General features: G+C 47.0%; 2 protein-coding genes across 2 annotated transcripts in view; one reads left to right on the top strand and one right to left on the bottom strand.

Annotated features, from left to right (window-relative positions):
• MYO19 (myosin XIX) overlaps nucleotides 1-14907 on the top strand; it is a 175034-nt gene that overhangs the window by 34715 nt on the left and 125412 nt on the right. The window contains exons 5-6 of the mRNA XM_075335795.1: nucleotides 953-1085; nucleotides 9279-9348. Of these exons, the coding sequence (XP_075191910.1) occupies nucleotides 953-1085; nucleotides 9279-9348 (203 nt within the window). The remainder of the gene's footprint in view (nucleotides 1-952; nucleotides 1086-9278; nucleotides 9349-14907) is intronic.
• Nucleotides 1-14907, bottom strand: part of PIGW (phosphatidylinositol glycan anchor biosynthesis class W) — a 176056-nt gene that overhangs the window by 75058 nt on the left and 86091 nt on the right. The gene's annotated exons all lie outside the window — the stretch shown is intronic.

Raw genomic sequence — 14907 nt, 5'->3', positions numbered from 1 at the left:
CATTTCAAATCCCACTCTGTGCCAGGGCTGTCACCAAGGTGGTATTGGTTGGCATTACTTACGTAATTCACGTTACCACTGCAGCCAATCACAGATCTCAGCAATGATGCTGTTATGTAGAGCACAAGACTGCTTAGACCAATTATTGGTTGTAGCAATCACGTGAATGATATACCTCAAATAACTTCTAGAAAAAGGACATCATTTAAAAAAAATAAATAAAATCACAGAACAGGAAACAGCCATGACCAACATAAGGGTTACCCATTGCAAAAGCATGATGCAGCGGACCCCCATGATAAAGGTGGGGGCAGCACAGGTGCAAGATACTAATGAAACAACCACTCACAACCTATCAATTCATAGAGGAGGTAGCTGTTAGTATTAGACATGCACACAGATAGGGCTTGCATAGGTGCCAGTCACACAGGTACATGTAGGTGTGCAGTGTCTGGCTTACAGCCTATTGATGCGGATACTATTAGATCAGGCAGGCTGCCCAGCACTATATAATTGCACCCCACAGGACAGACACCCCAATTCACCCAACCAGCACTAAAGGGCCTGGCTGCATACAAATGGAAAAATGTGCAATAAAAAGATAAAAATGGTGTGTAAGATACATGACGTAATGGTCCATACTGTGGCCAAAATATGTAAGCTTGCAATGCATGTCAGGGGTCCCCATATTTGCAAGTCCCTACACTAAATTCAGAAACAGAAAAAAAACATAAATAATAACAAAAAAACGTGACTGGTGTTATCATGGGGGCCTGCTGCATCCTGTAATACAGTAGTAATCTGACCTTGTGTTGGTAATGGCAATTTGTATTCTGTGATCTTTATTTTAATTTTTTTTATTCATGTCTTTTCTTGATTGATTTTTTTTTTTAAGTTAGGTAAAAATAAATATTTGCAAGGTTTTGTATCTTTTTTTTTTTTTTATATATAGACATGGACAACTCGATGCCTAATGAAGTTTTACACAGCAATTGCTCCTGCTAACATCATACAGGGATCAAACAAGATGTTGGAAAGAATAGAGAGTCGAGTTCTTGATTCTAATCCTGTTTTGGAAGCATTCGGTAAACTAACAATTATCTTGGCTGTGTTTTGATATTTTACAGTGAATGTAATAAATTAATTATTATTAGTAGTAATAATTTAATACTTGGCACAAAAGTAACGCCAAATAAATGCTGAGGATAGAAAAGTAACGCAAAAAAGCGTTGATTACATATTTGTCAGTAGCTGTAAGCAGTAAGTTTAGTGTAATTTACAGAACTTCTGCAAATACTTTGCAAGTTCTCTAGAAGGTCATTAAAAGAGTGCCCACTATTCAGACAACCCCTTCTCAATCAGTATGTTTTCTCCTTGTAAAATAACACCTACACATATGGTCAAAATTGTTGGTACCCCTCGTTTAATGAAAGAAAACCCCACAATGGTAACAGAAAAAACTTAAATCTGACAAATGTAATAATAAATAAAAAATCTATGAAAATTAACAAATTAAATTCAGACATTGCTTTTCGGCCATGCTTCCACAGAATTTCTGACTTTCATTTGTTCATTTTCATAGATTTTTAATTTATTACTTTTGTCAGATTCTAGTTATTTTTGTGACCATTGTGGGTTTTTCTTTCATTAAACCAGGGGTACCAACAATTTTGACCACGTGTGTATATCCGCCTCCAATACCAGCACCAGGGTTGATGGTATTGGCTCTCCTGGGTCTTGCATGACGTTATGTCACGCAATCCCTATGGCGAATCAGCAGTTGCTTAACTGTCTCATCGTTCGGACTTGATTGATATCAGAGCTGCAGCTTCTATCGCTCTTTTTCCGGATGTCTGATTCATTTGAAGGAGGAAACAGTGAAGTGGCCACTGATGGGCCTCAGTAAGCAAGCCACGAGAGAGCCAGTGCTGATGCCACTGTAATGGTACGAGCACCGAAGGGGAGTATAGACATTCTTATTTTCTAAGGGGAAAACAAGCTGATTAAATAGGGGTTATCCGAATAGTGGACAAAACCTTTAACTACTCTGCACAGATGGAGCAGGTTTCGCAGCAGCAGGATGAATAATGGGGTGCAGATGGCCTTGTCTACCATGTTTGTGCACCTGTGAAGCCCAGCCTATCGCTTAGTTTCATAGGAGAATGTTCATTATACAGTTCACTGGAATACCAGAGTATTGAAAGGCACAGGTGATCAAATGGATTCAATTCATACCTACTTTTCCAAAATGGGAAAAAAATCTGAAAAATGAAACCAAGCATTTGATGCGTAACTGTCACAGCCACATGCGTAACTGTTGAAGCTAATAATAAACTCTATTAATTCCCGAAATTAAACAATAGAATCTTTGTCTTGAGTTACTCTGCCTCCCCCAAAAATATGATAAAAACATATCAAAAGTTTTATCGACCACAAATTTATGCCACTAAAAGGTATCAAACTTTCAATTTGTCTCTGAGGATATGGTGATAAAAATGTTTTTAATTTGTGAAACATATAAACTATATAACATTGTAATCACCATAACTCTACTAACATGTGAAAACTCAGAAAAACACAAAACAGAGTTGTCGTTTGTTTTTTATTATTATACATAATTATTTTTTTTTTACTTGCTTCTGCATATTATATGATCCAGAGATGGTATAATTCGAAACATTAAAGGGGTTATCTGCAGGATAAGCTGTGGTTTCACTGTCCCATGTTTGGTAACATAAGAGCTTGATCACTTTTTATTTAATGAATGAACATAAAATACCAAACCAATTCTTGCCCTTTTTTTTTCTCATTTTCCATGTCTGATAAAAAAAAGATACAGTTTGTACTATTGTTCAATGCCCATTTTTTGTATCCTTTTTCCTAGAGCCATAAATGTTCCATATTTCTAGTACAGAGCTCTGAGGGCTTGTGTGTTTGTTTTTCTTCGTAATGAGCTGTCATTTCTATTGGTGGAATTTTTGGGCCCACACGACTTCTTCATCCTTCATCCAGGCAGAATGACAAAAATGGAAATTCTGGCTTAGTTGTTCATGTATGTACAGTGTGTGTGTGTGTGTGTGTGTGTGTATGTATCTTTTTTTGCTCCATTCATTGTGTTGGATAAATTTGATTTCTCTGACGCCTCATTGGGGGACACAGGATCATGGGTGTTATGCTGCTTATCCATAGGAGGACACTAAGTAGATGCAAATATGTTAGCTCCTCCCCTGCAGTATACACCCCCTGGCCCAGCCAGGCTACTTCAGTTTTAGCTTAGTGTCTATAGGAGGCACATCTCTGCAGACTACTGCAGCAAGAATTTTTTGTTTTTAGAGGGCGACTGTTTCCTTCGGGGACCGATTTCACAAAACCATCAACAGGTGGGAACGCGGAGTGTCGCCTCCCCTTCCCACTCCTGCGACGCTGGATCCTGGGCTGTTACTCACTGGACGACAGGTCTCATGGCACTGATTTCTAGAGCCCAGAGCAGATGAAAACTTCCTCAGCCCCTCTTGCAGGCTCTGAGTTGATACACGTTCTGCACCAAGTGTGACCAGACTGCCATCTCCATAGGAGTTGAGGTGAGATCCTTCCGATTTTTTCCAGAGCAGATGAAAACTTCCTCAGTCCCTCTGGCAGGCTCTGAGTTGATACAAGTTCTGCCAGCAGGCGTCAGACTCTCCACACTGAATTGGAGCAAAGGTCACACTGACTGGATGCACATGAGCTGTGATTGCAGACTCCTGCATAGCATTCCACCTGTGGCGGGGGCAGGGGGAGAGCCCCCAGGACTCAGTGCACCCGCAGCTACGGTACACTTATAGAGTTTTTTCTGTCCACCATTGTTGTGCAGGGCTGGAGGGGGGGGAAGGGGAGTCCCTTCCCTCCATTTTTTTTGTTTATTATATTTTCTCATGCCTTCTTGTCAGAGCTAAGCCCCGTCCCCTCCAAAACTCGATAAGAAAGCGCGCGCAACCCTCCTCACACAGGATCTGCAGAGCATTGCTCCCTCTTGTTGTGATCAGAGCCTGTGGGCGCCTCTCAGGGCTGGCTTCCTCCTTCCCAGAACTGGGATGCAGGAGGAGGGGGGGGGAGCGGTCATCAGGGTTCTGGGTGAGTTATAGCCTCACTTGCATATTAGCTCTGCAGAGCATTGCTCCCTCATTACAATCAGAGTTTGTGGCTCATCAGCCAGGGGCTGCAGTCACATGTTTTATGCCCTGCACAACTACAGCAACAACTATAAGACGCTGAGCTACTAGGGGATGATAGCACCTCTTCCTTCTGTGAGTCCGGTGCCCCTGTAGCTTACTTCCCCCCCCTCCGCCACCGCAGCAACTGCTGCCAGCCCAGAGCCTACGGCTCCCAGTCCCCCGGAATGGGCACAGTTCCCAGAACCTGGTGCTGGCCATGCAACATCGTCCTCACACCCCTCAGGGCCCCTGGACAGAACGCAGCCTGATGACACCTCTATAGAGGGTCCTTCTGATAAGAATCAGCCCTCTGCTTCACCGTTTGCAGATCAGAAAAAGGGCATGACCCCCATGGTTCTCCCTCTGGGGTACACAGATGGGGTTCTCCCACATGTTCCGCGGTCTCTGAGGAGCCGGAGGAAGGGGAATGATGTTTGTACCAGGATGATTCCTTGGTTTCAACCTCCCCGAGTGATCAAGCTGCGATGGACTCCCTTATTGCAGCAATCAACCAAAACTCTGCATGTGGAAGATCTCCCATCCACTACTACTGACCCTGCGGTCTCCTTTAAAAGGGTAAAGAAACCTAAAAAAAAAAAAAGGTTTTTTGACGCCGCTTCGGTATCCGTAAACTCATGGAGTCCCGGTACCCCTTTGGCTTAGCTGTCTCTAAGGGCTGGGCTGATCCGGCCTCGGTGGACCCTCACCCAGTTTCCGCCTGCCTGAAGGACTACTCCTGTCTTTTACTTGATGGATCCTCCTTCAAGGACCCAACAGACAGACAAGTGGAGCAGCTCGATCGCTCTGCCTCGAGGCCGCGGCTCCCTCTCCCCTTCCGTGTGGGTCGCACAGGCACCAGGACTACCAGTTTCCCTCAGACCCTCACAGATGTAACAGTTCACATTGCTGTGGCGGCAGAGTACCTCATGCAGGCCTCCCTCGGCGCTGTTACCTGCGCAGTTATTGCCGCCTCAAATACCATAGCCATCCGTAAGGCCCTCTGGTTCCGATAATGAGAGCGGACTCTGTCTCTAAGAAGCCTCTCACAGTACTCTCTTTCAAGACTGATGGTTTGCCGATCGTCTGGACAGGCTCCTTTTTTTGTCTGACGCCACGGGAGGAAAAAGAGTACCTCCCTCCCCCAACTCTAGCCCAGGATGTTTTTTACTAGACACGCAGGGCCCGACCTTCTCAGACCTCCCCGAGTCCACCTCGTCCTGGCAGTCTAGACAAAGACCGAGGAATCTCGTCGTCCTCCATCTGGGCCGCCGCCTCAGACCACAAATGGGTGTGATACCTTGTGTCTTCCGGTTACCACATTGAATTCTGGACCCGATCCCCTGGTCAGTCTTTTCTCTCAAACCCCCACCCAAAGGCTCCAAAACACCACGAGGCCTTCTCCTCAGCCATCCACTCCCTCCAAACGGCGGGGGTGATGGTACCTGTTCCGGACGGCGAGAGGTTCAAGGCCTTCTATTCTAACCTCTCGTGGTCCCCTAAAAAGGACGGGTCAGTTCGTCCCATCCTGGACCTCTAACACCTGAGCAAACATGTGCATGTAAGGAGATTCAGAAAGGACTTCCTAGGGTCCATTATTACCTGTATGGTCGAAGGAGAATTCCTTGCCTCCCTAGCTATCAGGGACGCGTACCTGCACATACCCATCGCTCCAGCTCACCAAAAGTTCCTCCGCTTTGCGGTTCAGGACTTCTTTTTTTTTTTCATTTGTGGCCCTACCTTCGGCTCTGCCACAGCACCAAGGGTCTTAACTAAGGTCATGGCGGCCGCCATGAGTGCCCTTCACGCCAGGAGAGTGGCTGTTCTGCCTTGCTTGGATGACCTCATCAAGGGTTCAACCAGCGTTCAGATCTCTGTGGGCACCCTATCCCGCTTAGGGTGGCTTCTGACTCCAGTCAAATCATCCCCGGTCCCGTCAAAATCCGTCACCTCCCTGGGCATGTCCCTGGACACTCTTCGGGGCTTGATATTTTCCCCTCAAAGGCGACCGCTCTACAACAAGCGGTACACTGCCCTCTACATACTCCTCTCGCTCCATACGATTCTTCAGTATGAGAGTGCTAGGTAGGATAGCGGCGGCTATAGAAGCAGTGCTGCTCGCTTAGCCACACCACCACCCACTGCAGCTTGCGCCTCTAGTTGCCTGGGACAAAAGCCCCTTTTCCTTGGACGAACTTTTCACCTGACACCTTCAGTCAGGTATGCGCTTTGCTGGTGGCTTCAGTCCTCTTCCATATCGAGAAGGAGGTTTTCTCCCCCAAGTGGACTGGCTACTCCTGACCACGGATGCCAGCCTCTTAGTCTGGGGAGCAGCGTACTGGCTCCACACTGCTTCGGGACGTTGGACGCCCCAGGAGTGTTCCCTTCCCAGAAATCATCCTGAAAATCAGCGAGATCTTCTCGCGCTCAGGTCATTCCCCCCTTCTGCTAGCAGGTCGTTTTGATTCGGGTCCAATTGGACAATGCAACAGCTGTGGCCTATGTCAATCAGCAGGGAGGTACCAGCAGCAAGACAGCTTATCTTGAGGTCCTCAGGATCCTCACCTGGGCCCTAATCGATGGGGGTCCGTGTTTTTCAGCGTTACACATACCGGGAGTAGAGAACTGGGCGGTGGACCTTCTAAGTCGCCAAGGTCTGGCCGCCAGAGAGTGGTTTCTTCACCCAGAAGTGTTCCCACACATCTGCACTCACTGGAGTACACCAGACGTGGATCTAATGGCCTCAAGGTTGAACGCAAAGGAAACCGCGTTCTTAGCCAGGCCACGTGATCCACAGTCCATTGGCGTGGATGCTCTAGTCTCCTGAAGTCGTTTCCGTCTGCCTTACATGTTTTTCGCCTCTGCCCCTGCTGCCGCGAGTAATCATGAAGATCAAGGCAGAAGGAGTCCCGGTGATACTACTAGCAGCGGACTAGCCCAGGTGCGCCTGGTATGCTGAATTAGTACAATTGCTCATGGCGCCTTGTAAGCATCCCAGACCTGCTGACCCAAGGGCCCATTTCCCATCAGAACTCCAGAGCCCTGAAGCTGACGGCCTGGCCATTGAGACCTGGACTTTAACAAGAGCGAGATTCTCTCCTGCGGTCATCTCCACCATGTACAGTGCCCGAAAGCCGGCCTTCATCCCGTATTTACTACCGTACGTGGAAAACTTTCCTTTCCCAGTGCAGGGAATCTAATGTCCAACCTATGCCTCTGGCGATCCCCAGAATTCTTGATTTTTTTTTTTTTGCAGTCAGGTTGCAAAAGGGGTTGGCCCTCAGCTCCCTTAAGGGGCAGGTTTCATCTCTCTCAATATTCTATCAATACTTCCCCGTTTCATATGAACGAGGACATTATTTTGCCTTCCTGTTGTCCCATAGGGTGGAAAGGGTTCTATATTCGCTAGACCTTGTGAGGGCTCTCAGATATTACGTACCCAGGACAGCCCCTTTAGGAACATAGACTCCTTGTTCGTCATTCTTGAAAGACCTAAGAAAGGAGAGGCAGCTTCATAGGCAACGCTGGCTCGCTGGATTCGCGCTGCGATCCAGGAGGTCTACCGCTTGCAACTCAAGCCCATTCCTAGTGGGCTGCGGACTCATTCCACGTGAGCAGTTGGCGCCTCTTGGGCCATTAGGCATCAGGCTTCAGTGGAACAGAGGTGTAAGGCTGCGACCTGGTCTTGACTACATACTGTTTCAAAGCATTACTGAGTCCATACCCAGTCTTCGGCTGAGGCAAACCTAGGTAGGAAAATTCTGCAAACGATAGTGGAGTACCTATCTCAGTAGGCGCTCCTGGCTATCTGGGACTGGTTCCTAGTCCTTGGGTTGCTTTGTTTATTGTTTACCCACCCATGGACTGCTTTAGGACGTCCCATGGTCCTGTGTCCCCCAATGAGGCGTCAGAGAAAAACGGATTTTTGTGTACTCACCGTACAATCGTTTTCTCTTAGCCATCATTGGGGGACACAGCACCCTCCCTTCCTCCCTTTTGCCCTGTTGGGCCATAGCTTTTTTTCTGTCTCAGTACTTTTTTGTTATGAGTATTCACTCACGTTTTTTTGTTACTTGTTCTCCTACTGCTTGTGTACTAAAACTGAAGTAGCCTGGCTGAGCCAGGGGGTGTATACTGCAGGGGAGGAGCTAACATCCTTGCATCTACTTAGTGTCCTCCTATGGATAAGCAGCATAACCCCCATGGTCCTGTGTCCCCCAATGATGGCTAAGAGAAAACGATTTTACGGTGAGTACATAAAAATCCGTTTGTTTGCTTGTCCCAGTCGTTAGGGATACAGTTATACCAGACATGTCTTTAATTATTTTTTTTCTTTCCATTTGGTTTTATTAGTTTTCAATAAAAGAATATATATGTTTTACATTTTTTTAAGCACGCACATAAGCAATATAAACATTTTTTTTTTCAGTATTTATTCGTTCCACATGAGGACCTGAACATGCAGGCATTTGATCACATAGTTAATGTACTGCACAACTTATATAGTTCAGTATCCAGCTTGTTGGTGCTGCTGGCGCAATATTTCAGGTTGGCAGGAGGCAAGCATTTGGTCTTTGCTTGCTTTGGCTAGTAGCATTTTTTCACAATTGTTAATCGGAGCCAATGGAGTGACAGATGGAGAGATCCCCCTTTGTTAAACCCATTACATGTCACAAGTCGCCCCTTGACCACAGCAAGTAAGGAGTTAATAGAGCCGCTGCAGTCATTGACAGCGCTTATTCCCTGCTACTAGCACAGACATAGGGTAAGACTGTGGTATTGTGATCCTGATAAAGGCCTAGTCACACTTGCGAGTGACTCGCACGTAACTCACGAAAGTCTCTCATCGCATCACCCGACATGGCCGCACACTCTCCTGACAGGAGTCGGTCAGCAGCATGTATTTCTATGTAGTTGAGACGGTCCCTTCCGGAGAGCGTCAGGCCGTGCAGGGTGATGCAATGAGAGACTTGCGTGACTTACACCCGCAAGAGTGACTCCGGTCTTTAAAGAATGATTTTTTTTTTTTGGTCGTAATGGAGAGCTCACCAGTTTTCAATTCCTGTTGTGTAAATTTTTTTGTTTCAGGTAATGCCTGTACCTTAAGGAACAATAATAGCAGCCGGTTTGGAAAATATATTCAGCTTCAGTTGAACAGGTAATTTAACTACTCTTTGCCTAATATATAACTATCAATTCATATTATTTTTAATCCCTTCAAGACAACTAGAGAATTTTTAATTTGAGTTTTTTCATATTTTCATTTTTTTATTTTATGGTCTTATTTTTTAATGCTGTTCCTAATTAGCAAAATTGTATATGTAAAATACCGTGCAGAAGTTTTAGGCAGGTGTGGGAAAAAATGCTGCAAAATAAGAAGGCTTTAAAAAAATAGAAGTGTTAATAGTATATTTTTATCAATTAACAAAATGCAAAGTGAATCAACAAAAGAGAAATCTAAATCAAATCAATTTTTGGTGTGACCACCCTTTGTCTTCAAAACAGCAGCAATTCTTCTAGGTACACTTGTATATAAGGTGAGCGATACGTAGCACTCCGCTGTTTCTTGGGTGCTCAAGTAGGATTAAACCCCAATGTAAAATAGTATGGCCCTGGTACTCCAGTGAGGTGCAAGAAAAATCAGACATTTATTTCAACATAACGATCCGTATTACACAGTCTTTGACGTTTTGGCCAGTCAGGCCTTCATCAGAGTTAGAGATAACATAAACTAGTTAGTTCCCTGGACAGGTTGCCCTTTATAGGCATTTACTGCTGACAATCGGACGATGTTCAGCTATATGCAATCTACACTGCTCAGAAAAATAAAAGTCAATCACACGTCTGTAAAATCAACCTGTCCAGTTATGAAGCAACACTGATTGTGAATCAATATTTCCTGTTGTTCTGAAAATGGAACAGACAACAGATAGAAAGTATAGGAAATTACAAGACAACCCCTATAAAGGAGTTGTTCTGCAGGTGATGATCACAAACCATTTCTCTGTCTTCTTCCATTTTGGCTGTTGTTTTTGCCACTTTACATTTTGTCATTGCTCTCACCCCTAGAGGTAGCATGAGGCGGCGTCTACAACCCACCGAAGTTGCTGAGGTAGTGCATCATCCAGGATGGCACCTCAATGCGAGCTGCGGCAAGAAGGTTGTGTCTGTTAGCACAGTGTGCAGACCATGGAGCAGATACTAGGAGACATTCCAGTACACCAGGAGACGTGGAGACAGCTGTAGGAGGGCAACTCAGCATCAGGACCACTACCTCCACCTTTGTGCAAGAATGAACAGGAGGAGCATTGGCAAAGCCCTGCAAAATGACCTCCAGCAGCCCACTAATATCCATGTGTCTGCTCAAAATGTCAGAAACCAGATTCCATGAGGGTGGTATGTGGGTCTGACGTCCACAGGTGGGTGTTGTGCTTACAGCCCAACACCGTGCAGGGCGAGCCCAACACCATGCAGGGCGATTGGCATTTGCTAGAGAACACCAAGATTAGCAGTTTCGACATTGGCAACCAGTGCTCTTCATGAGTGAGAGCAGATTCTCACTGAGCACGTGACAGAGTCTGGAGACTCTGTGGAGAACATTCTACTGCCTGCAACATCCTTCTGCGTGACCAATTTGGCAGTGGGTTAGCAATGGTGTGGGGAGGCATTTTATTTGAGGGCCACACAGCCCTTTGCGTGCTAGCCAGTGGTACCCCGACTGCCATTAGGTACCAGGATGAGATCCCCAGACTCCTTGTGACAATATATGCAGATGCAGTGAGCCCTGGGTTGATATTAATGGCCTGCTGAAAGTCATTTTGCAGGGCTCTTGCACTGTTCAAGCTGTTCTGCCTTGCACAAAGGTGGCTGTTGCCCTCCTATGGCCCTCTACATGTCTCCTGGTGTACTGACCTGTCTCCTGATATCGGCTCCACACTCTGAACACTGCTTACAGACACAGCTAGCTTTCTTGCCACAGCTCGTATTGTTGTGCCATCTTGGATGAGCTGCACAACCTGAGCAACTTCTGTGGGTTGTAGGCACTGCTTTATGCTACCTCTAGGGGTCAGAGTAATTACAAAATGCAAAAGTAACCAAAACAACAGCCAAAAATGATGAGAACAGACAAATGGTCTGTGGTCACCACCTGCAGAACTACTCCTTTATAGGGGGTGCCTTGTAATTGCCTATCATTTCTACCTATTGTCTGTTCGATTTGTACAACAGCAGGAGAAATTGTCACAATCACTATTGCTTCATAACTGGACAGGATGATTTCACAGAAGTGTGATTGACCTGGAGTTACAATGTGTTGTTTAATGGGAACCTGTCACCAGAATTTTCGCAATTAAACTAAAAGAATCCCCTTCTGCAGCTCCTGGGCTGCCTTCTAGAAAGGTTCATCTTACTACTGGCCCCCCTTTCAGACCTAAATAAACACTTTATAAAATCTTACCTTTTGGTATGCTAATGATGTTTTCTGGCCACGGGGGCGGGCTGTATTGCGTCCGTTATTCCCCCTCCTGCCGCTGTTTGCCATCCACCATTGTTCATTTACATACATTAGGCCGCCGCCCTCATGTAATGCAGTGCTCCTGAGTTCTTGCATATGCCCAGTGGCACTATCGCGGGACTGAGCATTGTGCAAATTGCAAGCGCTGGTGACGTTATTGCGCAAGCACGAGATTATGGGCGGCGCTGTGAATGTCATCACCAGCGTCATCCAAGTACCCACCCATAATCTCGTGCTTAGTTTAACCCCTTCAGCCCCAAGCCTATTTTGACCCTAAAGACCAGGCCATTTTTTGCAATTTTGACCAGTGTCACTTTATGAGGTTATAACTCTGGAACGCTTCAACGGATCCCGGTGATTCTGAGATTGTTTTTTCGTGACATATTGGGCTTCATGTTAGTTGTAAATTTAGGCCAATATTTTTTGCGTTTCTTTGTGAAAAAAATGGAAATTTCGCAAAAATTTTGAAAATTTTGTAATTTTCAAACTTTGAATTTTTATGCTCTAAAACCAACGAGACATATGACACAAAATAATTAATAAATAACATTTCCCACATGTCTACTTTACCTCAGAACAATTTTGGGAGAAAAAAAAAAAAATTAAGGAAGTTATAGGGGTTCAAAATTTATGAGCAATTTCTCATTTTTACAACAAAATTTACAAAGCCACTTTTTTTAGGGACCACATCACATTTGAAGCGATTTTGAATGGTCTACATGACACAAAACACCCAAAAGTGACACCATTCCAAAAACGGCACCCCTCAGGCTACTCAAAACCACATTCAAGAAGGTTATTAACCCTTCTGGTGCTTCACAGTAACTAAAGCAATGTGGAAGGAAAAAATGAACATTTTACTTTTTGCAACAAAAATGTTAATTTAGCCTCAAATATTGCATTTCACAAGGGTAGCAGGATTAAATGAACCCCCAAAATTTGTTGGGCAATTTCTTCTGAGCGCGCAGATACCTCATATGTGGCGAAAAACCACTGTTTGGGCGCACGTCAGGACTCGGAAGGGAAGGAGCGTCATTTGACTTTTTGAACAGAAAATTAGCTGGAATCGTTAGCCGCACCATGTTGCGTTTGGAGAGCCCCTGAGGTGCCGAAACAGTGGAGCTCCCCCACATGTGACCCCATTTTGGAAACTAGACCCCTCATGGAATTTATCTAGATGTTTATTGAGCACTTTGATCATCTGGGGGCTTCACAAAAGTTAATAGAGTTGAGCCGTGAAAATAAAAAAAAAATATTTTTTACCACAAAATTGTTACTTCAACCAGGTAGCTTTTTTTTCACAAGGGTATCAGGAAAAATTGCACCATAAAATGTATGTGGTGGAAATCAAATGTTTGGGCGCACAGCAGGGCTCGGAATGCAAGGAGCGTCATTTGACTTTTCAAACGCATAATTGTCTGGGATAATTAGCGTATTCCATGTTGTGTTTGGAGACCCCCTGATTTGCCGAAACAGTGGAGCTTCCCCACATGTGACCCCATTTTGGAAACTAGACCCCCCCATGGCATAGAAAAAAAAAACAGGGCGCACGCACGAATGTTCTGCAAAAAAGGGGGGGATTAGGTGGGATGGAAAAAAGAAGTCCTGTCCAAAGTCGAGTACGACTGCAGGACGATTGCTGATCAGGTACCTAATTGTTCAAGTTTTTTTTTTGTTTTTTTTTTATTTGGGGTGCACAAAAAAAGCAAAAACTAGAGCAACAATTATGTACCTGATCAGCCAATCACGTAGCTGATCAGCACTTGGCGGAAAGCAGGTGGGGGAGAAGGGGGGGGAGAGGGGGTGGGAGATGCGATTGGGGATCGTTAGAAAAGAGCCACGAACAATACTTACAGGATGGATCAGAATAGCGGCAGATGGGGGGCAGTGGCATATAAAGGGAGCATCTGTGATTGTGAGACGGAGGCAGCTGGGATAGGGTGGAGGCGGCTGGGATAGGGTGGGGGCGGCTGGGAGAGGGCGCAGTGGATGCAGGAGCGGCAGAGGATGGGGTGAAGGGGGGATGGGGGGGATGGGGAGTGGGAGGTGAGATTGGGAATAGTTACCTTACAGGATGGATCTAGGCAGCAGGATCACAGGAGATGAAGGAGGCAGCAGATCGGGGAGGGTGAGAGGTGGGAGAGGGAGCGCAGCGCAGATCACGGGGGAGACAGGTGAGCAGAGCACAGATCACGGGGGTGAGAGGTGAGGGAGCACAGATCACGGGGGTGAGAGGTGAGGGAGCACAGATCACGGGGGTGAGAGGTGATGGAGCACAGATCACGGGGGTGAGAGGTGGCGGGAGAGCGGACAGCAGATCACGGGGGTGACAGGTGAGGGAGCACAGATCACGGGGGTGACAGGGGAGGGAGCACACATCACGGGGGTGACAGGGGAGGGAACACACATCACGGGGGTGACAGGGGAGGGAGCACACATCACGGGGGTGACAGGGGAGGGAGCACATATCACGGGGGTGACAGGGGAGGGAGCACACATCACGGGGGTGACAGGGGAGGGAGCACATATCACGGGGGTGACAGGGGAGGGAGCACACATCACGGGGGTGACAGGGGAGGGAGCACAGATCACGGGGGTGACAGGTAAGGGAGCACACATCATGGGGGTGACAGGGGAGGGAGCACACATCACGGGGGTGACAGGGGAGGGAGCACACATCACGGGGGTGACAGGGGAGGGAGCACACATCACAGGGGTGACAGGTGAGGGAGCACACATCATGGGGGTGACAGGGGAGGGAGCACAGATCACGGGGGTGACAGGGGAGGGAGCACACATCACGGGGGTGACAGGTGAGGGAGCACAGATCACGGTGGTGACAGGGGAGGGAGCACAGATCACGGGGGTGACAGGGGAGGGAGCACACATCACGGGGGTGACAGGGGAGGGAGCACACATCACGGGGGTGACAGGGGAGGGAGCACAGATCACGGGGGTGACAGGGGAGGGAGCACAGATCACGGGGGTGACAGGGGAGGGAGCACAGATCACGGGGGTGACAGGGGAGGGAGCACACATCACGGGGGTGACAGGGGAGGGAGCACACATCACGGGGGTGACAGGGGAGGGAGCACACATCACGGGGGTGACAGGGGAGGGAGCACACATCACGGGGGTGACAGGGGAGGGAGCACACATCACGGGGGTGACAGGGGAGGGGGCGGGTAGCCGATCACGGGGGTG

The sequence above is a fragment of the Anomaloglossus baeobatrachus genome, chromosome 2 (genome assembly GCF_048569485.1).
Source record: "Anomaloglossus baeobatrachus isolate aAnoBae1 chromosome 2, aAnoBae1.hap1, whole genome shotgun sequence".
Classification (NCBI taxonomy): Eukaryota; Metazoa; Chordata; class Amphibia; order Anura; family Aromobatidae; genus Anomaloglossus; species Anomaloglossus baeobatrachus.
The sequence above is the reverse complement of the archived record's forward strand: the minus strand, read 5'-3'. Positions and strand labels throughout refer to the sequence as shown.